The 25,023-nt window shown below is 35.8% G+C and overlaps 1 protein-coding gene across 4 annotated transcripts in view; it reads left to right on the forward strand.

The window, feature by feature from the left end:
• Nucleotides 1-7: 7 nt before the first annotated feature.
• Nucleotides 8-25,023, forward strand: part of TRAK2 (trafficking kinesin protein 2) — a 55,549-nt gene continuing 30,533 nt past the window's right edge. Inside the window, exons 1-4 of one of the 4 annotated variants that reach the window (XM_016131075.2) lie at nucleotides 8-226; nucleotides 7,974-8,032; nucleotides 8,436-8,588; nucleotides 22,470-22,760. In XM_016131075.2, coding sequence (XP_015986561.2) covers nucleotides 22,670-22,760 — 91 coding nt within the window. In that variant the 5' untranslated portion in view covers nucleotides 8-226; nucleotides 7,974-8,032; nucleotides 8,436-8,588; nucleotides 22,470-22,669. The remainder of the gene's footprint in view (nucleotides 227-7,973; nucleotides 8,033-8,435; nucleotides 8,589-22,469; nucleotides 22,761-25,023) is intronic. The other 3 variants (XM_016131073.2, XM_016131074.2, XM_016131076.2) reach the window with 3 other exon arrangements.

The raw sequence follows: 25,023 nt of genomic DNA on the forward strand, positions 1-25,023 counted from the left end.
GTTTCCTATGCAATTTCCCAATTGCGTGGGGACTGCTATTGACCCGGCGTCTCTGCAAAACCGAAGTCGCCGAGTAATGATGTGAAGTCGCCCGCCCATCCCTGCCACGCCCGGGTGGTTACTGGCGGCGGTGGCCGCTCGGCTGCTTCTCTCAGGCTGCCACCGCTTTAGAGGCTTCTCCCCCAAGGGAGTGCGGGCAAAGGAAGAAGGACTCCGAGCTATTCCTGTGAGTAACCTTCCCGCGCACGACCCGAACTTGTCCTTGCCAACTTCCCCTAAAAGCAAAGGAGCTTCCCCTCCCTGCGCTCTTCCCGGCTCTCGGAGGTCACGCGCGGACACCAGAGCCAAAGGCTGTGTACGGGAGGGCTGGATCCTCGCCGGGTCCCCGCCTGACGGTGAGAAGTGGGTTTCTCAAGTGTGAGTGCGAAGTGATGGGCTCTGGGCTCTGGCCTCCGGGTTTACCCCGCCTCTGAGGATTGGCAGCATCTCATCCTCTACGGGACAGTATCCACTGAGAGCCCCATCCCTGGGATGAGCGGCTTTAGTGTCTGGCGATAAACATTAAGCCTCGGTCGCCATCTGTGATGTGAGCGAGAGGAGAGGGGTTTTGAAAGGACTCTTTTCCTATGCCAAGTAGAGTTCGGCTTTTCTTGCAATTGAATTTGAACCAGACACCACACGTCTTTTAAAAGAAACAGTTGACTTTTAGTTTCAAGCGTAAATAATCGATATTGACAGCTGTCCTTTTTAGTACCAGATTTCAGGGTCATAATAATAGTGGTGAACTCAGTTACTTGCCCACGAACCTTTTATTTGAACCTGCAGTTTCTGCGCTGGAAAATAAAACAAAAAAACAAAACCTGTAACTTCACTGGAAGTTTATCAGGCTAGAGTGAACCATAAGAATAACGTGAAATGGACTCTTCCAGTTTTTAAAAATATTTCAGTAAATTTTTCCCGATCTTCAAACCTTTGCTGTAGAATTGGATGTCTGAGCTACAGTGATCTACAAATAGCATGTAATGGTGGTGAGGTGACACTTCAGATCAAATTGTGAAGGACAGTTGGTAGTGAGAAAGGGCAGGGATGAAGCCATTTTATCATCTCAGCATTCATCCAGCTTTCTATTTTTAAAATTAAGTAATGTTCAACAAGTCCTAGACATTCAACAAGCACACACTTTATGAAGGACAGTGTTTGTTATTTTACAGATTTTTGTTCATATGATGGAAGGGGCCCGAAAGAACAAGCATTTGAGTACTTTCAATCAGCCAGGCACCCCAGTTATGAGCTCTACATACATTAACTCACTTAATCACTATAATTCCCTTTTGCACAAATCTGAGGCACAGAGGCATTAAGTGAAGATTCAAACCTAGATTTGCCTTGCTACAAAGTTACAGGTCAGGTAACTTGTACCTACTTTAGAAATTACCTTCAAGATTGGATAATTAAAAAGTATTTCCCAGCGTTATTTTCTAATACTGGCCCCTATGTTCTTTGGACATCTAGAATAAATTTGGACATCTAGAATAAATTAGTCCTTTTGAAGAAGTTATTCTCTTAGCTTGCAATTCCTGTCCTCTAGTGAACTGCTCGTTAAGACCCTAAAAGCTCATTCCAAATCCGCCCCATTTTATTTATGTATGACATGATAGGATTGGATTTCATCTCAAAGGTCCTTTATGATTCAAAGGTTCGGTGTATCTACAATTGAAAATATGAGCCAAAGAATGTTATTCTTCACTGAAAATGGTTAACACTTGTAGTCACGAAGAGTAGAAAAATTTGTTTTTAAAAAATTTTACTTCAGCATCCATGTTATGTTAAACACCAATATAAGGAATGAGAGATTATTATTTCATGTTTATTTTGTGTTCAAAAATCATGCTGATTTTTGAATCTTTTTAGTTACCATTCTATTTAGTTGGTAAGAAATTGGTAATACATTTAAAATGACTTAGTAATTGAAGGAACTAAATTATTCATGATTTCCAGTCATATTTGTCCATAGCTGCAGTGTTCATATAAAAATAGGAAACGTTAATATAATACTATGTGTTGGATACCCACCTAAATGTTTTAACTGTGTTAACTTATCCTCACAGAAGCACCATGAGGTGTTTTTTAAATTGTATTTTTTGGAGTAACATTGACTAATAACATATAAATTTCAGGTGTCCAGCTTTATAGTACAACATCTGTATACTCTTGTGTGCTTACCACCCAAAGTTTCCTTACATCACCTTATATTTGACCCCCTTTACCCTCTTCGCCCAGCACCACTTCCCTTCTCCTCTGGTAATCACCATACCGTTGTCTGTATCTATGAGTTTGTTTATTTTGTTCGTTCTTTGGTGCTTTTTGTTTAATATCCCACATGTGAGTGAAATATGGTTCTTGTCCTTTTTTGTCTGCCTTTTACTCTAAGGGAAATTAAATCAAAACCATAATGAGATACTACCTCACACCTGTTAGAATTGCTGTTATCAATAAGACAAATTACAAGTATTAGAATGAAGAGAAAAAGGAACCCTAATACACAGCCAGTGGGAATGTAAATTGATGCAGCCACTGTGGAAAACAGTATGGAGGTTCCTCAAAGAATAGAACTACCATATGACCCAGCAATCCCTCTTTTGGGTATCCAGCTGAAAAATTTGAAAACACTTATTTGTAAAGATATATATACCCCTATGTTCATTGCAGTATTATTTACAATAGCCAAGACATGGAAATAACCCGGGTCCTTCAACATGACTGGATAAAGAAGATGTGGTACATATAAATAATAGAATACTACTCAGTCATAAAAAAGATGAAATATTGTCATTTGCGACAACATGGATGAATCTTAAGAGTATCATGCTAAGTGAAATAAGTCAGACAGAAGAGGTGTTTTTATACATAGGCAACTGAAGCAGAGGATATATTAACATACACAAGGTCATTTGGCTACTAACTGGTGGAACTGGATCTCAACCCCAGGCAATCTCAGAATCTTTACTCTTAACATTATTGACCATCTACTACTGTATACCAACCCCCCAATTGGATACTTTTATTATAATTAGGTCATTTATCTTTACAACTACCTTATGTAGAATGGAAGTTTAGCAGTTAGTGACTTGCCCAAAGTCAGAAGATAATTAAGTGATAGAGCTAGGATTTAAACTGACTGCTTGCTCTTCTTTAAAGTGTATGTTCTCTCTTCTACTTTCTCTCAATAATCAAATCTTTATTAGATACCTTCAGTGGGCTAGACATAGTGCTAAGTGCTATGGATTTAGTCTCTGCTTTTAAGAAATCAGATCTGAAGAAAGAGACAGTTGTGATGCTGTGTTTATAGGATAGCAGCACACAGAGAACAGCATACGAGCACACTATGGGAATGCAGAGAAAGAGCACTGAAATCTGCCTAGGGTGGGAAGGCTTGTACCCGTCTTAGAAGAACAAATGGGAATTAGCCTGGACAAAGAAAAGGAGAAGGAGTTATTATGAGCTGAATACTGACCCTCCAAAATTCAGATATTGAAGACCTAACCCCCGTAACCTCAGAATGTGATTGTATTTGGAGCTATGTCTCTTAAAGTAATGATTAGGACCTTAGGGTGGATCGTAATCCATACTGACTGGTGTCCTTATGAGAAGGGAACTTTAGACACAAAAAGAGACACCAGGGATGTGAGCGCAGAGAAAAAACTATGTGAGGATATATAGAGAAGGTGGCCCTCTATACAAGCCTCAAAAGAAATGAAACCTGCCAACACTTCGATCCTGAACTTCTAGCATTCAGAACTGTGAGAAAATAAATTTCTGTTGTTTAAGCTACCTAGTCTGTGGGATTTCGTTAAGACTAACTCCTAGCAGACTAATACAGGGATGTTCTAAGCTAAAGAAATGACATACCAAAAGCCTTTGAAGTATGGTCAGGTGATTAGTTTTTGTAGTGAGAGGTGTTGAGGGATGAAGCTAGAGACTAGGTTGGAGACATTAGGACAATTTTGTATGAGATGCTCAGTTTAAACTTTCTCCTAAGGAAATGGAATGGAGAAAGTTTGTAGTGATGGAAACACGTTAGATCTGCATTTAGAAAGACTACTCTGTGAGCCTCATGGAGGATAGATTCAAGGGGATAAGACCGCAGGTAAGGAGACTAATTAGGTATCTATTGCCATAGGAAGCTCAATTAAATATTTTCTCAGAATATTGAAATGTCAAACTAAAACAGAACCATTGCTAACATAAAGATTTAAAAAGGCACAGCTAACCCTTAGGGCGTGTGTTAAGAAGATTTAGGAAGAATTTGTATATACTCGATTTGTGCCTAAAGACTGGTTTTGCTTTTGACATTTTGCTTTTCCTAAAGAAAACTTTAATCAACTACCATAGAATACTACTCATTGTTTTTCCACTGCATTTAATAGACACTTTTATTGTGCTTACACTGTTCTAAGCTAAGCCCTCTGACAGCCTTATGAAATATCTATTATTATTATCTATTTTATACATACAGATATTGAAGTACAGAGATGTTAAGTAACTTGCTAATAAATGGTAATGTTACAATCTAAACTCAAGCAGTGTCTTCAGAGGCTTTGCTCTTAAACATTATACTGTGCTGTCACCATATATTATTAAGATCTTCAACTATCTATGAAAGGAGGAGGGGGGAATACAAAAATAAACTGGGCATGATTTCCATAGGGAATATACAGTTTATCAGAGGAGATAAGGAATAATCATAAGTGCTTTTTTTTTTTTTAAGTGTTGTAGCGAAAAGTAGAAAGTATTGAAAGGCGGTGCTTACTTTGAGTTGGGGCCTCTGGGAAAGCTTGGTGGAAAAAGTGGTATTTAAACCGAGTGTGAAGAATGGCTAGATGTTGGATACGTAGAAAGGTGAGAAGACATGGAAGGGAGAAGCAATAGTATGAACAGAGTTATAGGATTGGAAATTTACTGGTATGTCTAGGAAACTAGTAAATATAATTCTTTGCTTTGGCTGGAATATATTGTGTGGCTGGAGAAGCCAGTTTAGGTGTGGGGCACAGCAAATATCTGGGAAAGAGAACTCTTAGGGAGTGAGGGGCAAGAAAAACTATGAGGTTTTAAACCAAATGATTGTGGTGTGTACTAGATGTCATTATCCTTTAGGAGAGAATAAAGTTAATCTAGTCCCAACTCATCAGTAACAAGTCCTGTCTTCACTGTCTCACAAATCCCTTTTACTGTTTCCATTCACCTTGTTTATGCCTTTGTTACAATAAGTCAGGCATAGTGTGGTAAAGTTTAATTATTTTTAGTCTCTATTCTCTCCATTTCTTAAATTTATCCTGTATTCGGACTCCAGATTTATGTCTCAGATGTTACTTTCTGTTTAGAAACTTGTTCCCTGTGGGATCAACTTCAGATTTCTTAATCTGAGCTAGTCAAATTTAAAGCTCCAAGTACTTTCTCCATAATCGTTCCCACTTAAATCAGTCTGTATACTGCTGCCAAACTCGCTCTGTCTTCTCTTTGCTTTAGGGCCTTATTTTCCGTTGTCTTCCCTACCAGACACCACCATTTTCACTATCCAAATTTTTCCATCCTTGAGGAACCCATTTAAATCTTACTCCTATGAGAAGCCAGACCACTTTGGCTAGAAAAGAGCTCCCCACTCATTGACTATCTATAGAAGAGTTCTGTTCTTTTACTTATTAAACACTTAATAAATCTTGTAGTGTTATCTTGTTTTCTTAAATTTCTTTAGATTATTTGATCCTAGATCTAATGTAAATCATTGAAATCATTAGAGCTCTTACCAGTAGATCTTAAATTTCTTAGATCTTTGATCTCCCTTAGAGCAGAGGCTGTATACTGCTATTTCTCTCTTTTTGATACTTCAAGTTTAATTCAAGAGGCATTTATTGAAAACTGTTCAATAAACAGCTGATTGATTGAACAGTTAATTGAGGCCATTTTATTGAAGTTTGTTTTATAACTGTTCTCTTAATATGTTATGTTCTGATTTTATTCTTAGCTTTACTATTGACTCACGTAACCTTAGAGATAACCTATTTTACCATCCTGTATTGTGGTTTATTCATGTTAGAAAATAAGCATACAAAGTCTACTCGTGGTATAGAGGTGGAACTAATTCATGTTGTAAAGATCATTAAGGTCTTTGAAGCTTATCCATATATCTCTGTCAGTGGTTGCCAGACTTTGAGCTCTTTCTCTTTAGAGAGCTTTCTGACAAGTCATGCACAAGGAAGAAATAGTTCAAATAAAATAGGGTCTAATTTAAGAGTCTTACACTATGTTATGTAACAATGGAGTTGATAAATTATATGTGTTAATGGTGAAAGAATTCACCCGCCAGTTCAGTTAATAGTTCATTTCAACAACAAATATTTATTGAGTTACTTGAGCTCCTGCTATTGTATTGCCATTCTGATTAGCAAGGAGGAGGAAAGGGAGAAGATAGCACCTTTCCCCTTCCAAGAAGTAAATTATAACATATGTGTTGTAAAAAAAAAAAAAAAAAAAACAAATTAGACGCTAAATTAGAAAATAAAAATGGCAGGGGAGGCTACTTTAGATCAAGTCGACTAGTAACTTCTCCCTGAGGATGACTTTTCAGCTGAGACCCGAAGGCTGAGAAGTAGTTACCATAATGAAGAACAAGATGGGAGAGTATTCCAGGTACGGTGAACAGTTGCCAAGGCCCAGAGATAGGAGAGAGTGTGATGAAGTGAAAAGGAATGACGGAAGGTTTGTGTCTCTGTGGCTGAGTATGAGCAAGGAAGAGAGTGCTACAAGATGAGGGACAAGTAGTCAGGGGGCAGACTAGGCCGGACCTTGTAGGCTGTGATTTGAAATGTGGATTTTATTCTAGATATCATGGGAACCCTTGATTTTTTTTAAAAAGGAGTTTAGTTTTAAAAACATTATTCTCGTTGCTTCATAGGGAATAGAAATGAATAACAGATTAACACTGAGTCCTGTTAGGAGGTTGGTTCATAGTCTAAGAGATGATAATGGCTTGAATTAGGATGATAGAAGAGGGGGATGAAGAGAAGTGGGTAAACTTGAGATGTATTTTGGTATTAGTCTGCACAGGATTTGGTGATGGATTGGATGTGGCAAGGTGAGAGAAAGGAGGCATCTAGTGTTCAACAGTTCAATTTACAGGGTCATAATCAGCCTGTGAGAAATTTGAGTGGAGCTCAGGAAGAAATCTGGTCTGAAGAGCCAGACTGGGAGTTATTAACACTAAAGAAGTTTTTGATCTCTGGTAGTGGTTGGTTTGCACAATTTGTAGGTAAATGAAAACCAGCAACAATAAAGAACTTGGTCGCAATAGGAACTCTGGGAAACACCAACATTTAAAGATCAAGAGGAAAGAGTTCCATGATCTAGCGAAGGGATCTGAGAATGAGCATTCATTGTAAGATAGATGTAGGCTCCAGGAGAGCCACAAAAGAATTGAAGGAGAGAGTAGTCAACAATATTGAACCAGAGATGACATGAGATAACAACTAAGAAGGAATGATTAGATTGGTTAGCAGGGACTTTTGTGACTGTGAGGGAAAGCAATTTCAGGAAAAATCAGATTGTTATGGTTAAGGTATGAATGAAAAATGGAGAAAAAAGAACGAGAGCAAATGCTCTTTAAAGAAGTATGGCTGAGGACAGAGGACATTAGCTAAAGGAGAACCTTCTTGGAGAAGGGAGATTTCAAAATTTCATTTTATCTGTTTTTAATAAAATGGAAGATTTGAGCATGATAATAGGCCAAGGAAGAGGACAAAGCTATTGGAAGATAGGGATAACCAATGGAGTAAAGTTTAGAGAAGGCAGGAGTAGAGACTTTTAAGTGAGATATATTTCATTATTATTTTTTTTTAACTGGGTGGACATGTACACATGGTAGAAAAATTGAAAAGTGCATGATAAAAAATAAGTTTCTCTCCCCTTTTGTCTTCCAGACACTCAGGTTCTCTTATAAAAGGATTGCTAAGTGACACTCCCATCAACAAGTGTGCAAGTATGTGATTGAGATTATGTTTGTACTTAATTCTCAGAGTTTGAAGAGAAAGCTAGCTGTAGATTATGTGGATATATTGGTGGGAGGAATGAGAGTAGAGTAACAGAGAACAGTTAGGAATTCAGGGATGAGTGAGAAAGGTGTGGTATGGAATTGTCTCAGAAAAGGACATTTAAGAGAATAATGGAGGGCATGCCTATGGTGTAAGGCCAGGCTTATGACCAAATTTGCAGCAGTTTCACATGGTTTGTGACCTTTTTAGGAGAACTCGACTGCTTCTTTATATTTAAAATGCATGTCACCTTAGAAAATGGACTTCTCAAAAATTCAACACTTATGTAAAATAAATACATGTTTGGGGTCCAAGCACCAAACCTCTGCTTTCTGCCCTTATTGCTTGCAGCCATATGCATGTTGTGTGTGGTGCTTGGAGTTATTCAGGCCAGTGGTGTAAATCAAAACAAAGAGAAGTTTGTCGGTTAAGAAAGAGCACTCTCTGTCTGAAGGAAGAAAGGAAGAGGAGGAGACTGGAAACCGACTAAAATGTCTCTGAGAGGTACTACTGTTCCCAAAGTGCATAATTTAATCACTTGAAAAAATTTCCCCCCCAGTCATTCTTATCATTTTAGCTAGTATTAGGATAAATCACTGAACTTGTTTTGTTTTTAGTCACAAAATCAAAAGACCACAAATGAGACTTATATTAGCAATTGTGAGATTTTTTAAATAGATATTTAATCACTTCTCATTTCACATAGGCTTATTTTAAATGCATTTAATAAACAGCTGCAAATGCTCTTGGTGGAAAACATGATAAAACTAAGCAATGAGCCAGAAATTCAACTGTAGCTTGCCTGTGACGTTGACAACCAGTTCTTTTTGGTTATTACAAGAAAAGTGGGTACTGTGTCGCTGCTAAATCACCCTTTTAACACCAAACTCTTATATAGTTTTTCATAAAGTAAATACAATGTTTTATTTCAGATGTTCAATCTTAGCTTGATTTGTTTTTTTAAGGCAGTTAATTTAGTTGATGTTGGACCAAAATGTATTAATAATCACTTTTGTTCATTAAATTACTTCTATAATTCAGTATATTAACATTTTTAATCACTAAGCTTATAGTTAGGCATGTATTATGAGCCTACTATGTATCAATTCCTTTTAGGTTGGGGCATACAAAAATAAGATACTTTCATTCAAGGAGCTCACAGTGGAGTAAGGAAGACAGTGAGCATTCAAGAGGGGAGTCAGTAAATGCTGATTAAGGAGCAAAAGCACAATGAAAAATTTTAAGATGTCCTAAACATTTTTTTTCCATGTTTGTAATCCACCTCATATTACTTTATAGTGATTAAGAGTAAAATTCTCGCAAAAGAGAGAAGTAGACCTATAATTTTCTTGGGAGGTAATAAAGAAAGGCCAGAATGTATTCATAGCCTGCCTAGGGGAAAGAATACCAGGTGAGAAAAGCTCTTGGTGACAGTGCCAAAGAGACTTAAGCCAACTAAATCCCTAGTGCTCAAGGGATGAAAGAAAGATGTACTTCAGGAACCAGCCAAGGGCAGAAAAACAGGTCCTAAGGTTCAGTCTCAAGCAGATACCTCCTGGGTTCTCTGATAACCGGTTATCTGGTTTCTCGGCCAACAGCAGTTTAGAAATGGGAGAGGCACAGTGGCAACAGTAAATTGTAATGGTTGATAACCTCACAGTGAAGCAGAAAAGAAAATTAGAAGTAGACTTAAAATCTGAAGAAAAAAATATTAGTTTGAGAACCTTCAGTGCAGGGAGAAAGCTCTTTAAAAGCTTATAATCCTGGAGGCTATCACTGTTGAAATTATAATATAGTAATCGCTTGGTCATCAATGACCCTGAGTCATCGAATTCTTTCAGTCTATTCTATCTAAGGACTTTTCTCCCTACTTCAGTAGCAGTTTGTTGGACTTTTCCTATTACCATGTCTTAACTTTAGGGGGAAAACATCTTACTACCAGTGTTTGTAAAATAAAAAAACTTTGCGGTGGGGGGGGGGGGTTGTATTAAAGATTTTGTGCTTTTTGCCACGGTGTTTTCAAACACCTCCCTAGAGAATGTTTGCAGCTTCAGTGTTACTGGTGGGCTTAATTAACATAGGCCTGCACATACATGCACACCTCTTACTGAAACTGGTGAGAGGCCTATGTAGATCTTTGTAAATTGGGCTAAGAAAGCCTTCAGTTTTCAAATGCTCTAACAGTCTTACGTTTCTTGTGTAGTTCTGTTTTTCTCCCTGCTACAGATTGCAATGATGTAACCTGATTACCGATTGATTCATTCAACTGATGTTTATTGAATGCATGGCATTTGCAAGATATTACAATATAGGTGGACTTAGCTTATTGGAATAAGGATTTATTTTGGTCTATATTCCACTTATTTTAGCAGCTTAGAACCAGTAACAATTATTCCCAATTTACGGTAATACATCTGTATTATTTTCTTGATACTGTAGAATAGTCCATCTAAAGACAAACTCAAACTCTGATTTGGAGTTGTCTTATTAAAGAAACACCATCCATAAAAACAGATCATTCTGCTTCATTGTAAATACAACCAACTTTGAGATTAGTTGATTCATTTTTAAAAGCAGATATAAAGCACACAAGAAATTGGGGGCTTGTCTCTTTTTTTCTTTTTTAGTAATCAACACAAGTGTTTTACAAAGTGGAGTAGAGAGAGGGGATTGTTTTAGAATTATCTCTGAGGCCTTTTCACACTACACACGTTCCCAGTCCCCCGCACTTGGAAGTCTCCTGCCAGCAGAGCTCAGAGGTTAGAGCCCATAGCTTTGGAAGAACACAGTCTTGGGTTTGACTCTTGCTCTTATAAGTTAATTAACCTCTAAGCTTTAATTTCCCCTCTCTGTAAAACTGTGACAATAATATCCACATCATGGGGTTATTGTGAGGATCAAAGGAGATCATGCTTAGTTAGAAAGCATCTAACTAAGTGCCTGGCACATAGTATGTTCTCCATCAGTGTTAGCTATTATTAAGAAAGACTGAATTTGGAACAGAATTGAGATTATTTCTTTATCGTGTATTTTCCATTTGAAACACAGCTCTTCTGTCTTTTTATCAATTGTTTAACCATTACAAACTAATCTTAGAAAAATTCTGTAGTGCTAGTTTCATTTACTATATTCTACAGCAAAGTCATGAGTTTAACAAAGAGGTTCTAGTTTTTGTTTTCAGTGTCAAAAGAGCTAGTTTCTTCTCAGGAAAAGTCTCACAAGGCAGTAATGTCTCTTAGGTTGTTCAGGTCTGGAAACTGAAGTTTTCTCAGTGTATTCAGTGTTGACCAGGACTGGTGGAAAAGATACACAAAGCAAACTCAATAAAGAATGGTAAACAGGCTAGGGTATCTGCTCTTAATATATAGAACTGTCAAGTGAACTGCATGATTTGGTTCCCATAGTTGGTATATTTTTCCCTTATAGGAAAATCTTCATGAGAAACCAAGTTACCAGAAGTTTTTTTCATGTGTGTGCATTTGGAAGTGGAAGACATTTGAAGCAGAAAGAATAGGGTGCTAAGGGAACAGGGAGGGGTGGGCTAAGCAGCAGTATGCAGGCACACTAGCTCAGAGTAGAGAGGGCTGAAGCTGGAGAATCAGGTGGGAAGCTACTGCAGGAGCCAGGGACAGACAGAGAGAAGGGCCTGAATAAGACCATCACGTTAGGCTTTGAGAATAATTCACAGGAATTGGTAACTACGTGGAAAACAAGGATTGAAGAGAAGGAAGATGGCTCTTAGATTTTCGGCTCTGCTGATCAGATAAATTGAAAATATTAACTAGTTAGTAAAGCAAGAAAAAACAGGTGTTTTTTTTTTTTCTTGGGAGGATAATGAGTTCATTTTAGAATATGGTAAATTTATTGTATTAATTATAGGTTGATATTGTGAGTTCTAGTTTAAAGTTAAGAAATGCCCATTTGAGCTGAAGATTGAGACTTGGGGAGTGATTATCATATAATTGGAAAGTAAGGCCGTTGAAGTAGATGAGATTTCTGAGGAGAGAAAAGAGAGGGCCCATGATAAAATCCGAAGAACTGGGGATATTAGCTGTTAAAGGCAGGTGGAGGCAGAGGGTTCCTAAATTTCCTCAGCCTCCTAGTAACTATATCTGTCAATCTCCTTTGAGAATCTAAGCTCCTGAATCTCAGATAGCTAACAGCTGAATTTCACTGGCAAACTAAAATCATCTATTATATGTCAGTTCCCCCTCAAAAGGTAACCTTGTCTTGAAGTCGTGGAGTTGATTGTGGAAACTGGTTTGGAAAATGAGTCTTATGTCTAAACTATAATATACTTTGAGTGTTTCTTACCTAATAGAATTATGTTACTAAAATGGTTCTATATCTTAGATATGTGGAATTCTAGAATCATTCTAGAATTATATATGTTTATAAATATGTTTATATACTATTCTATACCCTGTTTCTGGGTATTCCACACCCTGTTTCTGGTAATATAAGATTGCATGCCTTCGTGCCACTGATTACTTTGTTGATCTGAAGAGCTATATTACCTACAGTTTTTCTTTTGGCGCCTTTGGAAACTTCTCTTTTTAAAGGCTTGAAGTATTATAAGTTGAAAATAACTGAAAGATTTAGGACCATCTTAAGCCTCCAAAAGCAAGTTTATATTTGATTGTTAGGACAAAAAGAAATGAGGACAGATTTTCTATCCTTAATTTTTTTTTTTTAATTTTCTATTTACTACTATGTGAAAGTGTTACTTCAAGGGGTCTTCTGAGCTATTTGATTCGAAGATAAGTCCTGAAGAGCAGATTAAACAGTAATACTCAAATTTGCCAGCAAGATTTATGTGTTCAGTTTATTTCTTAATCTGTGAAGTGTTAGTAAGTTTTCAGGTGATGATGTCTCTTGATTTAATCTACTACCTAAATTTTGCAAGTCAACATTGAAAAAAAATGCTTTCTGATTTTGTGGGAAAGGATTTATTTGGCTCCAGAAGTATAGTACATACTTTATTTTATTACTCACAGAATCTGTTGTATGAAATGCCTCTGCTCAAGATGTTTCCTCCACTTTTGGCTAAGAGAACAGGAAATCCACAAACTCTATAATGCCATTTACTCTGTTTCTCATTTTTGAAGACATATAATTGTTTTTTTTTTCTTTTTTAAAACCAGTACTTAAGTCAAAAGGACATAATTTTCTATGTTTTAAAAAAAGATTTAAAAGATAATAGCTATGATGATTTATAAATTCTTGACAGCAACTACTCTTGTAAACAAATATTTTAATATGTCTGTAACTCAAATGTCAGCTGAGTGTCCAGACTTTAAGAGCTAAATAGTTGGCTGGAACCTTCAGTTTCATGTTATAGAGAATCCAGAACCCTCCCTAATTTCTGTAAATTCCTGGTGCTCTTGTGGCTTCTAAACTACTGCCATCTGGATTGGACTTCTGTCCCTTTTCTTCAGTCTCCTTCTCTAGACAAAGAAAAAGTAGTTATCTTCTTAGTCTTATGCAGAGGCTTTTAACCTTTTGATGCTGTAAGGCCTCACCTTCTACTGTAAGTGGGTTTTTTGTGTACTTTTCCAAACAAAAAGCATTTCTTTTCTCAGAGGAGCTCTGTAGTCCTCTGTTAAGCTGATGAAATGTACACCTTATTAGGTATGACTTGAGAAAAATAACCCTTCAAGTAACTTGTTTTCTCCATTTATCTAACTTTCATATATTTAAATAGTTCATACTAAACTCAGTCTCCATTCTTTGGAAATTATAAGAAAATTCTATCTTGAAAAAGCTTTTGCAATGTTAAAATTGGATATGCTATATAGTAGCATTGTATAGCTCTTTTGCCACATGGTACAAAGAAGATACTGGTCTCTTAAAAGGATACGGAATTTTAGACAGAATTTAAGGTTGCTTTTTATTTTAGAGAAAAATAAAGTTGGCTATTTTAGGAATACGAGGCTGAAGTCTACCCTTTTGAGGTTTGTGTTTAGTATGTTTTATTTATTTTCTATCCCATTTCCTTTGATCAAACTACCATATGACACTACTAAATTATTTTTGACTGTGAAATAATAATGTGCTTTGTTTCTCATATTTCTAAGCTGATCATGATCTTTTACAGAAATGAGATTGAAAGAAATTGGTAGTGGGAACAAATATAAAACTAGAGATGTTTCAATAACAGTCAATGCTAATTTAAGGATTTTTAAATCTCTAGTATCTCCTTTGATACTCATTGTCACTCTGGGACATCAAGTGGAGTTCCTATCTAGAAGTAAAGTTCTGAAAAGGTGATGTTGATATATCTTACGTGGCTATTTGTTGCATTTTCTGTGAGATTGGTGTCATTGTATTCTTACTCCGTGGTGTGGAGATACCATGATTTAGAGTAGAGACCAAAAGTCAGCAAACTACAGCTTGTGGGCCAAATCCAGCCAGTTTTGTAATAAGCTAAGGATGGTTTTCACACTTTTAAATTGTTGGAAAAAAAAAAAAACACACAAAAATAATAGGCAACAGAAGCCTTACATGTCTCTAAAGCCTAAAATATTTACTACCCAGCTTTTTACAAAAAAGTTTTCTGACCCTTGTTACGGATTCTTGAGTTTTAAAGTGGATGAATAACTAGATTGTTGTTAGAAAGCCACTGATCGAAACTATCAGTGATTATTTAGTTGTATATTCTGAATATTGTGTAATTCAGAAATGAATTATGTTAAAATGATGGCATATTTATAAGTTGGCATTGAAAGATAAATAAGTAGGTTGCTAAACAACGTGTTAACATTCTATCTTGCAGTGAAAGCTGGTAAAATAGCTTTCTTTTGTTTTTTCATATTTATCTACACCCTGAATTTTTTTTGAATGAACACATTGCTTTATTTGTAATGATAAACAAAAGTGCATGTGTATGTGTTGTGTTTGCATGGTTTAAAGAGAAATATAAACTGAATGGAAAGTTCTAGTGTAGCTCTTGGCTGATTTTCATCACATGAGAAGGAGGTTGTTTATTTAAGGAATGTAGTTTATTATGCTCTTGTCATCTTTGAATGCAAACATTTTTTCCTTCAAAGTTTTTACAAGATAACCAAACAACTGAAAATGTCAACATTGAGGCTTTATCTCACTTGTTTCTTGTTTTGTCTTATACCATTTCCTTAGTTGAAATCTAAATACACTGCTTTAAAGCAGTTAGGTAGTAATATAAACGCAACATGGCCTTTTAAGAAATTGTCAGAAACTATGTGCACATAGATTGCATTGCAGAGATTGCTAGTTTTGCAAAAATTTTTTCCACAAATGTTTTCATGTCCAGGCATGTGTTCAGACTTTAAAGATTGAAGAGATGCAATAATAATTATAGGATAAGTAGTCCACTAAAAGAAGAGTAGGATTTCCATAGGTTTTTTAATTTCCCTTTTATCCTCATACCTTGCTCCAAATTCCCCTCACTTCCTTCCCCCCAAGGCAAGCATTTTAATGTTTATAAGTATACTGCAGAAAAAGTTTAATTTATGTAAATAGCATTGTGATACTTCTCTCATTTTGCTTGTTTTATTTGCTCAGCACTGTATTTCTAGTGCTATGTTGCTCTGTGGTGTGTACCCACCACATTTTGCCCAGCTACTCTCTGCGGAATAGGCCCTCACCTTACTATCACAAACAGTGAAGGAAGAGGTAATCTCAGACATGTCTCTTTATGGGCTGATATGAGAATTTCTTTGGGATACATATACCCAGGAGCAGAATTGCTGGGTCTTAGGGTACATATATATTTAATTTGAATGAATACATAGTTTCATAGATGGTTTTTTTGAATGGTACACTAGTCTGCATCCCCACCATGGGCTTTTTATGTTGGGAAATTTTTATGAGTTTCTCTAAGACCAGTAGTTAGTGACAAGAAAGGATTACCTTAGGTAAGAATAATTGTTAGAACTCCTGAATTATTGCTAGGTGGCAACCCCAGATGAGATAGAGTTTGTGCTTTTTTGAGAGCTAGAGCTGTTAACAATGTGGAAGGGTAGGAACTGATCTGAATCATGTATCATCTACATCCAGATGACCAGGTACCATGAAATGATATTGTTTGTAATTTATAATTCTACTTCCTTATCGATTTAACTTTTAAATTATATACATAAATAGTACTGGGTACCAAGTACTGTTATATATGCTTTATAAATATTAACCCACATTTAATCCACATAACAACTCTATAAGATAGGTACAATTATTGTCCCCATTTTATAAATGAGGAAATTGAGGCATAGGGGGATTAAGTTATTCAAATGTAAGTTTTCCAGTTTTAATATCAGTAATTAGGGAATATGGAGAATGCCAACATGTGTAACTCATAAGGCCAAATGTGAAAGGAAAACACATTTACTAACATGTTTAACATTATAGTTCTAAGAATTTGAAAATAAAATGCAAAGATAGTGATAACTCTTTTTAGGTGCCATAGTTGGTACTGCAGCATACTGGACATGTACATTTTCCAAATGGGTAAAGTTTAATTATGTAAGACAAATAAAATATTTTATTTTATCATTTTATTTTAAATCTTGCTTCTTTAACTTCTTAAAAAGTGGTTATGAACACATGAGTTAACATTTTCCTAATGACTGAGGTCATATTTTGATAACTGTTATTGTACTTTGATGAGGATGTAGATGTAAAATATGATACAGCATGACTAGATCTCGCTTTCTTGAAAAAGTTCCTAAAATCCTTAGCTTTATGTTTATTTGCTTAATCTTATAAAAGGTAAAGTAAAAGTGAAATCACAATTTTATAATATAAAATTAATTGACTTACAAGTGGTTCCTTGCCAAGAAAATCTCTTCAGTGTTTCTGTGATGGTTTTAGCTCCTAGTGGTTTGAGGACCTTGATGAATCACAAATAGAACTTATTAGCAGTCATCCATTATCTCGCTATTCACTATTTGTTGAGTGAAGTATAGAGAAACACTATCCCTTTCCACTTCTGTAGTTGAGGCTAGAATACCTCAATGAATATTAAATTCATTATCTTTTCAAACAAGACATCAAGCTAAATTTTGCTTAGAACCATAATATTTGGCTTGAAACCGAATGCCCAGCACAACATCTAAAATTATATCTCTAAATGTATAGAACAGAAAGCCTTGTCTTTGTCTGATAGATTTACTTTCTTATCTGTGTTTTGAAACACAAACTCATCCTGCTTAAAACTTATAATTTATGAACTTTCTGGAAAGGGACAAAATATGCTCCAGAGGAAGGGATTCAGCTCTGCTAATCACCAACAGGTGGTCATTTTCAACTCAGCCATTATTGTTATCGATAGCACGTTTGTTTTATGTGTACAGTTTTGAGGTTTTTTATAAATATTGGAAACCTCATTTTGTCCCTGAAACCAGTGCTGTGATAAATTGATTTCTACAAAAGTAGAAACAGTGTAAAATATTGAAAGTGAGAAATTTACACATATTCAACAAATGATTGGACAATAAGAATGATTATGAAAGATAGTCCCATAATGTGTGGGCAGGGAATGTATCTGTGCAGTTGATAGTCAAAGATGAAGAAATGTGAATATCTGAAATGGTTTGGGCAAAGGATCATTGTTAAAGTGGGATGCCCGTTTAGTCAAAGGTTAATTCAGGTTAAAGTTAGGAGTTTGAGAACTTAAGGCTAAGCAAGGCGAATGAAAGTGCAGCTGGAAAAATTTATCAAAAACCACAGATGGCACCATGGGTTCAAGGCCTTTTCTAATCTGCAGTTGAAGCTCTGGTGTGGATTCCTTAACTGCCAGAGGTTCCCTCCCTTCTGTTGGTAGAGATTGTGGCAGGGCGGGGTTGCCCACCTCAGCAAATGTTCATTATAAACATAATAGGGCAGTTTTCTTAAATGTCCAAAATATATAAGCTAGGAGGAAATGTGGGCCTGTAAGCCTAAACCTCACTGATGGTTTTGGACTTTCAAATTAATGTATTTAACTGCCTCTTAGAATCCAACCTGTTTGTAAGTAGAACTGCCTCCATGTATTTCATATTCTGAAAATTGAATGACACTAAAAAAAAAAAGAGGCAAAAATTTTTACTGAGCATGATTTTTATTTTCTCAGGGTGAATTTTACAATTGCTGGTAGAGTAGCTGTGCTTACTGTAGCCAGTGTAGTGGAGTGTGACACCTCAGTGCAGCTGATCTTGGTTTTGGATGGTGTATGGTCTCTGCCTTTGTCAGGTCAGCTGCTCACTGTCCAGGTTGGATTTTGGTGGTGAGACCACCACCACCACCTTTTTTTTTTAAAGCTCTTAACACTGAAGCCATCAAATAGTTTTTTGTGGTTTAATCTCTGGTTTTAAAATTATTGTGATTTTTTTTTTTTGGTAAGTCTTGTCTTTGATGTAGCCAGATACATTAAAGTTGGAAATCTCTGTCAGAGTCTTTTATTTAATGTAGAGACATTGGACATTTATTTTTTTTAATCGTACAATTTATCTTTTTTTCTGGAGTAGGACCACCATGGCCTAAAAGAGCTGTGGCTAGAGTCAGTGATTGGCACTGTTCCTACTTCAGCACACATATCAGCAGCCAACATGTATTTTTAAATACTCTCCAAAGTATTACTCGTACAATAAAATTTTAAACTATATTTCCAACTTAAATGTTTTATTAAATTATTATATTTACTGTAATTCTGTCGCTGCACTCCAGTCAAGGCGAAGTTTTCCTGAATTGTTTTAGCCTTTTTTATAAGGCTGTTTTGGCCAGAGTATTCTATTTTAAGGCACAAGGCCTATATTTAGGCACTCACTGTTGACCATTAGTTTCCATGGGTAGGTTAAACTAAGTCATTAATCATGTTGCTCTCTGCCAGCAATATTTATATCAATGACATGTTTTGGTTGTTCTTTTTAATTATTTTTATTAAAATGTCACTTGGCTATTTTATTTTCTCCTAAATGTCCATGAATTAGAACGGCTGGCTTCTTGTTAATAATACATGCTTGGTTGATCATTTTATAAAGAAAAGAAAGCGTAGTCATTCCTGAAAAGAATGAATAGAGATCCAACATAGAAATTACGTGATACTCAAGCAAATACTAAGAATCTGTATGTATGTACACACCAGCAAGGACACTGAAAATGTGTTGTTTGTGCTTGCCAAAGTTTAGTTTCTGCTGTATTTAGGATTTTGGTTCTGCAAGCTATCTCTTTATTCATGCATTAGAGAGGCAGAAAGAAGATGATTAATGGCACTAAACTAACATCACTCGTCAGTACAGAAAGTAAGTGTGGCTTATGTCAAGAGAAGACACCATTAAGCAGTCAAGAGCAGGGTTTACTTTTGCTCAGCTTTGTGTAAGGTACAATAATGATAATAATAATGATAAAATAGTACTATTTGGTATTGATAGAATAGTAACTAATATTTACATAGCATTTATTGTATTCTAAGTTATTATTTTAAGAGCTTTATGTATATAACTCATGTAATTCTTCCGTGGACACTCTGAGGTAGGTGCAGGTCATACAACGAGTAAGTATTGGAGCTGGGGTTCAAATATCATCTGTCTGCCTCCAGAATCCATGCTCTGAACCTCTGTGGTAGGCTGATAATAGCCTTCAAAGATATCCAGACCCTAATCCCCTGGAACCTGTAAATACTACTTTATATGGCAAAAAGGATTTTGCAGAAGAAACTAAATTAAGGATTTTGAGATGGGGAGACTATCCTGGATGATCCCAATGGGCCTTAACTGTAATCACAGGTATCCTTATAAGAGGGAGGTACAGGGAGATTTGGCACAAGGTAGTGAGGTGACATGGAAGTGGAAAGAGAGATTTGAAGATGCTGTGTTGCTGGCCATGAAGATGGGAGAAGGGGTCTTGAGCCAAGGAACGTAGGTCTAGAAGCTAGAAAAGACAAAGGAATGAATTCGCCCTTAGGGCCTCCAGATGAAGCTCGAAGCTCGCAGCCCTGCCTATAGCTTGCCTTTTTGGTCCATTGAAAACATTTCATCTTTTGACATCCAGAACTGTAAGATAACAAATTAGTACTGTTTTAAGCCTAAATTTATGGTGTTTTTTTTTTTTTTTTTTTTTTTTTTTTTTATAGCAACAGCAGCAGCAGCAGTAACAGGAAACTAATATAGCAACTATGCTATGGATAAAAGTAATAGTTATAGTTAAGACTTTTTATTATAAGCAGCCCTTCCCCAGAATCCATGAAGAAATAAGCTTTAGTAATTAGCTTCAGTAGTACTCCTTTATGGCACTTGTCTGTCTATCGCTAGGAGCACAGTTTCTCAGCCCTTATCTCTTTCTACGTGAAGATAATTCAGAGGTGATCTTTAGACTACATCTATTCCATACTCAAAACAGGGCAGCCGTTCTTGGCTCAGGGTTGGCTGTTGAGCCAGAAACTTAAGAAATATTAGGCAGCAGACGTAATCTTTTCCTCAGGCCCAAGCGAAAGGGAGAAGCTGAAGAAAATGAGCATGTTAGTGTCTATTATATGTCAGGTACCAGGGAAGCAATTTCTTTTTTTCTTTCAGTCCTTGTACTTGACCCTCCCTATAAAGAGAAGTTAATTATAACTCCTATCTAGACAGAGAGGAACTGTTAAATAATGTACTGAGTCAGAAAACCAGTAAATAAAATGAAAATTCAGGCTAGCTAATGCCTAGATGTGGACATTATTCTATACTCACCATTGCTACCAAACTAATCCCTCCTGCGGAGCTCAGATCTAGACCAAGCCATATCCAAAGGGTTTATTTAGTTCTAAAGAGTCTCCAGGAAGAACATATCATTTCTAGATCATCTCTGACCTAGCACACAGTCTACAGGTTGGTCAGGTTCTTGAATTGCCCTGGAGGTCTAGATTCTTCCTGCATGACTCTGGAGATGGACTTAGTTCTGTGTTCAACAGAATTTTCTCTATTTTTGTGTGCAAGAGTTAAGACCAAACCATTAACATAACCTCCAAAACTGATTAAGAAGCAATTCTCTGGAGCAAAAATCTAGAGTCCATAGTTGAAACATATATAGTTTTTTGGGGGTGTGTATTCCTGTATGATATATGTAAATATTTTTTAAAAAACAAGAAGGGTATTGTGAATACTAAAAGACTAAACCTGCTGGTGTGTAATAGAGTGTCAAGCAGTAGGTCCTGATGTTATTAAATTTTCACAATGGAATTTATTAAAATATAATTAAGAACCACAGTTTTATTTAAGAACCAATTTGGACCAGTATGAGAGGCACTTGCCTTTTATCTTCTCCTTTTTCATCCTTTCCACCTCCCTTACCTCCCTTTTTCCCCTCCCCTCTCCTTTTCCTTTTTCACAAGCAAATTTGGGACTTACTACTTTTTTAAAAAATGCTTTCTTAGAAATTGAAAATAACTTTAAGTATACTTGTAGGTGTAAAATCTGTTCTTTAGTTTACTGAAATTCTTCTTGAGGTAGTAATCTAATTACATGTAGGAAGGAGGGAAACATTGTGTAAGAAGTTAGCTGATGTAGGATATCGTTGATTTAAACAGCTGGTTATTTGATGTCTGAATTATTTTACTACTGGATCGGGGATTGGCAAACTTTTTCTGTAAAGGGTCAAATAGTAAATTCCTACAAAGCACATGGCAAAGTATTATCTAGCCGAAAATGTCAGTAGTGCCAAGGTTGAGAAAAACTATTTTATGTTATTCCATTTCAACTCTTTGCCAGTTTATTATCTTTAATTCTTGAGTTATTTCATTAGTTGCTTTAGGGTTTATAGTATACATCTTTAAGTTATCACAGTTTATTTTCAAATAATATTTTACTATTTCATGTAATATAAAAACTTTACAACATTATATTTCCATTTTTTTCCTCCTGGCCTTTGTGCTGTTTTCATAGTATATTTTATATCTACCTATGTTATAGACCTCACAACGTATTATTATTTTATTTTAAATAGTCAATTAGCTTTAAAATTTTTTAAACAGCTTTATTGACTATAATGAACGTACCTTCAATTGCACATTGTTTAAGTGCACATAGTTGGGGAAGTTTTGACATTATATATACACTTGTGAAGGCATCACCACACTCAAAATAATGAACATGTTCATCACCTCCAAACCATTTCCCCTGTCCCTTGGTAATCCCTCCCTCAACCGCAGGCAGCTACTGATCTGCTTCCTGTCACTATAGATAAATTTACATTTTCTAGATTTTTGATAAATGGAATCATAAACTATGTACTCATTTTTTATCTGACTTCTTTCATCCAGCATAATTATTTTTAGATTTAGCCATGTCATATGTATTATTAGGAAAACATTCTTAATGATAGACATTGCAGGTAATTGGATTGCTATTATTAAAGAACATGCTGAATATCAGTCACTTGATGTGTTCTTTGTTTTAGGTCATGACTGTCCAAGGTATGATAATCACCTGAAAGCACTCATTCCTGCAGGTGTCATTTGACTCAGCAGAAAAAAATCTGTTTAAAAGGAACTACCCATACAACCAGATCCATTTCTTTTTTTAATGGCTTGATGGATTTTCTTCACTCTAATTCATACCAAAGCTGTTTTTCTCAACCAAAGCAAGGAAGGATCCTGCATGAATCAGTCCCAGAATGCCATTTTTACATCGCCAATGGGTGAAGAAAACCTCATGAATAGCAATCCCAGAGATTCAGAGAGCATCACTGGTGAGTATAATTTAATAAATATGGAAGTACTGTTTGCTTACAGGATAAAATGCAAATGCCTAATCCAGTGTATAAGATTGCCATGATGAAACCTGGCCTCCCTTTCCAGCCTTCTCAGAGGTCTCTTCAGAGACTGACTAAATTAACTTCTTTATCCTTTAGTCTCCTATCACATTATCAGAATCTGCCTTGTGTGCCATTCCTTGTCTGTATGACTCCCTGAATCGTATGAGCCCCTGGTCAGCAGGAACTGTGTCATACTCATCTTCCTGTCTCCACAGAGCAAGGACAGAGTTGTTTATGTTTGTATACCCCGCAAGCACCTGACAACAGTACCTGGCACATAAGAGGCGCTCAGAACATACAGGGTATACAAACAAAGGTGAAGACCTGTAAACCCTCATTTGCGAGACTAAACTTTGGTTCTAAAACTCATTGGTTCACAAAACCTGGCCTGTGCAGCTATTTCTAAACTTAAATATTTATGTCTGCTGAAAATATATTAATGTATTTAAGTTTGGGTTGCTGCTATATAACCAGTTGGGGATGTTATATAACATACAGTAATTTCCAGGACTACTAAACCCATCTAAATTCAAAGGTTTTTTTTTTTTATTCAGCTTTATTGAGATATCTTTATGAAGATTTAATAAAATGCACTCATTTAAGTGTACATTTGGGTTTTTGCAAATATATACAGTCATATAACCACCAGTACAATCAAATTGGAGACATTTTTATTATCCCCCAAAAGTTCCCTCGTACCCAGAACTCACCACCTTTCACCCCTGGCTCTAGGTAACCACTGATCTGCTTTCTGTTATAATAGGTAAAATTTCCTTATTCTAGAATTTCATATAGTTTAATCTGTATCTTTTGTGTCTTGCTTTTTTATGCAGCAAAATGTTTTTGAGATTTATCCACATTATGATATGTGTCAGTAATTAGTTAATTCATGTTTATTGCTGAATTACAAATACTCAACTCTGCTGTTGTAACAGAAAACAGACATAGATAATACATAAAAGGACAAATGTGATCGTGTTCCAATAAATATTTTTAAAAATCAGGCAGAGGCAGCGAGCTAGAGTTGGCTTGTGGGCCTTAGTTTGCTGGCATCTTCTCTACAGTATCAACACTTGATAATGTCAGCGTTTTTATTTTAGCCATTCTAAGTTGGCTTTTATATGTACTTTAATGACCTTCCATTGTCATCTACCTTGCATTGCTTCTGATGAGATCATTTTTGTCTTTGTTCCCCTAAATGTAATGCATCTTTTTTTTTTTTTTCCTCTCTGCTTTTAAGATTTTCTCTTTGGATTTTCTTTGTGTTTATCCTGTTTGAAGTCATTTGGCTTCTTTGAACTATAAATTTATAGTTTTAATTACATTTAGAACATTTTGGCCATTATTTCTTCAAATATTCTTTCTGCTCTCATCTCTCTTCTTTGACTCCAATTGCATATATATTAAACTTCTTCATATCTGTTCGGTTTTTTTTCCCCCATTTTTTTCTCTTTACTTCATTTTAAATAGTTTTCATTGCTATACCTTCAAGTCTGCTATTCTTTTCTTCTGGGGAATGTCTAATCTATTAATATTATCCAATAAATTCTTTATTTTAGATATTGTACTCTAGTTCTATTTGAGTTTTATAAATGTAGAAATATTTTGTTTCTCTTTTCTTCAGGTTATATTTTTCCTTTAGATCTTCAAGCATGTTAATGATAGCTGTTTTAAAATTGTTGTTTACTAATTTTATCATCTTTGTCATTACTAGGCCTGTTTCTGTTGATTCATTTTCCAACCAATAATGGATTATAATTCACTTAATTCTTTGTATCTAATAATTTTTTATTGAATGCTGAACATTATGAATGTTACATTGTCATGTTTGGGTTTTGTTGTCTTCCTTAGAAGACCGTTAAAATTTGTTTTGGCAGGTCATTAAGTTACTTACTAACCAAATCTATCTTTTTGAGCCTTGTTTTTAATCTCCCTTATATGAGACCCTATATCACACTCCAGACCATATTCGTAGTGTGCTTTATTTATCATTGATTTAATGCTACTTTGTACCAATTGGCATGATCCTTCTTGAATCTTTCCTGATTATCCCAACTGTTCATAAGATTTTCTCTTCTATCTAGATGAAATTCAGACCTTTCTTAGCCTTGTGTAGGAGAGTGGCATAATAAAGATATGAAGATGTGGCAGAAAATTTGAGTGTAATGAAGGCAGACCAGTTTTGAGGCCATACTCA

This window comes from Rousettus aegyptiacus, unplaced genomic scaffold (assembly GCF_014176215.1).
Source record: "Rousettus aegyptiacus isolate mRouAeg1 unplaced genomic scaffold, mRouAeg1.p scaffold_m13_p_2, whole genome shotgun sequence".
Taxonomy (NCBI): domain Eukaryota; kingdom Metazoa; phylum Chordata; class Mammalia; order Chiroptera; family Pteropodidae; genus Rousettus; species Rousettus aegyptiacus.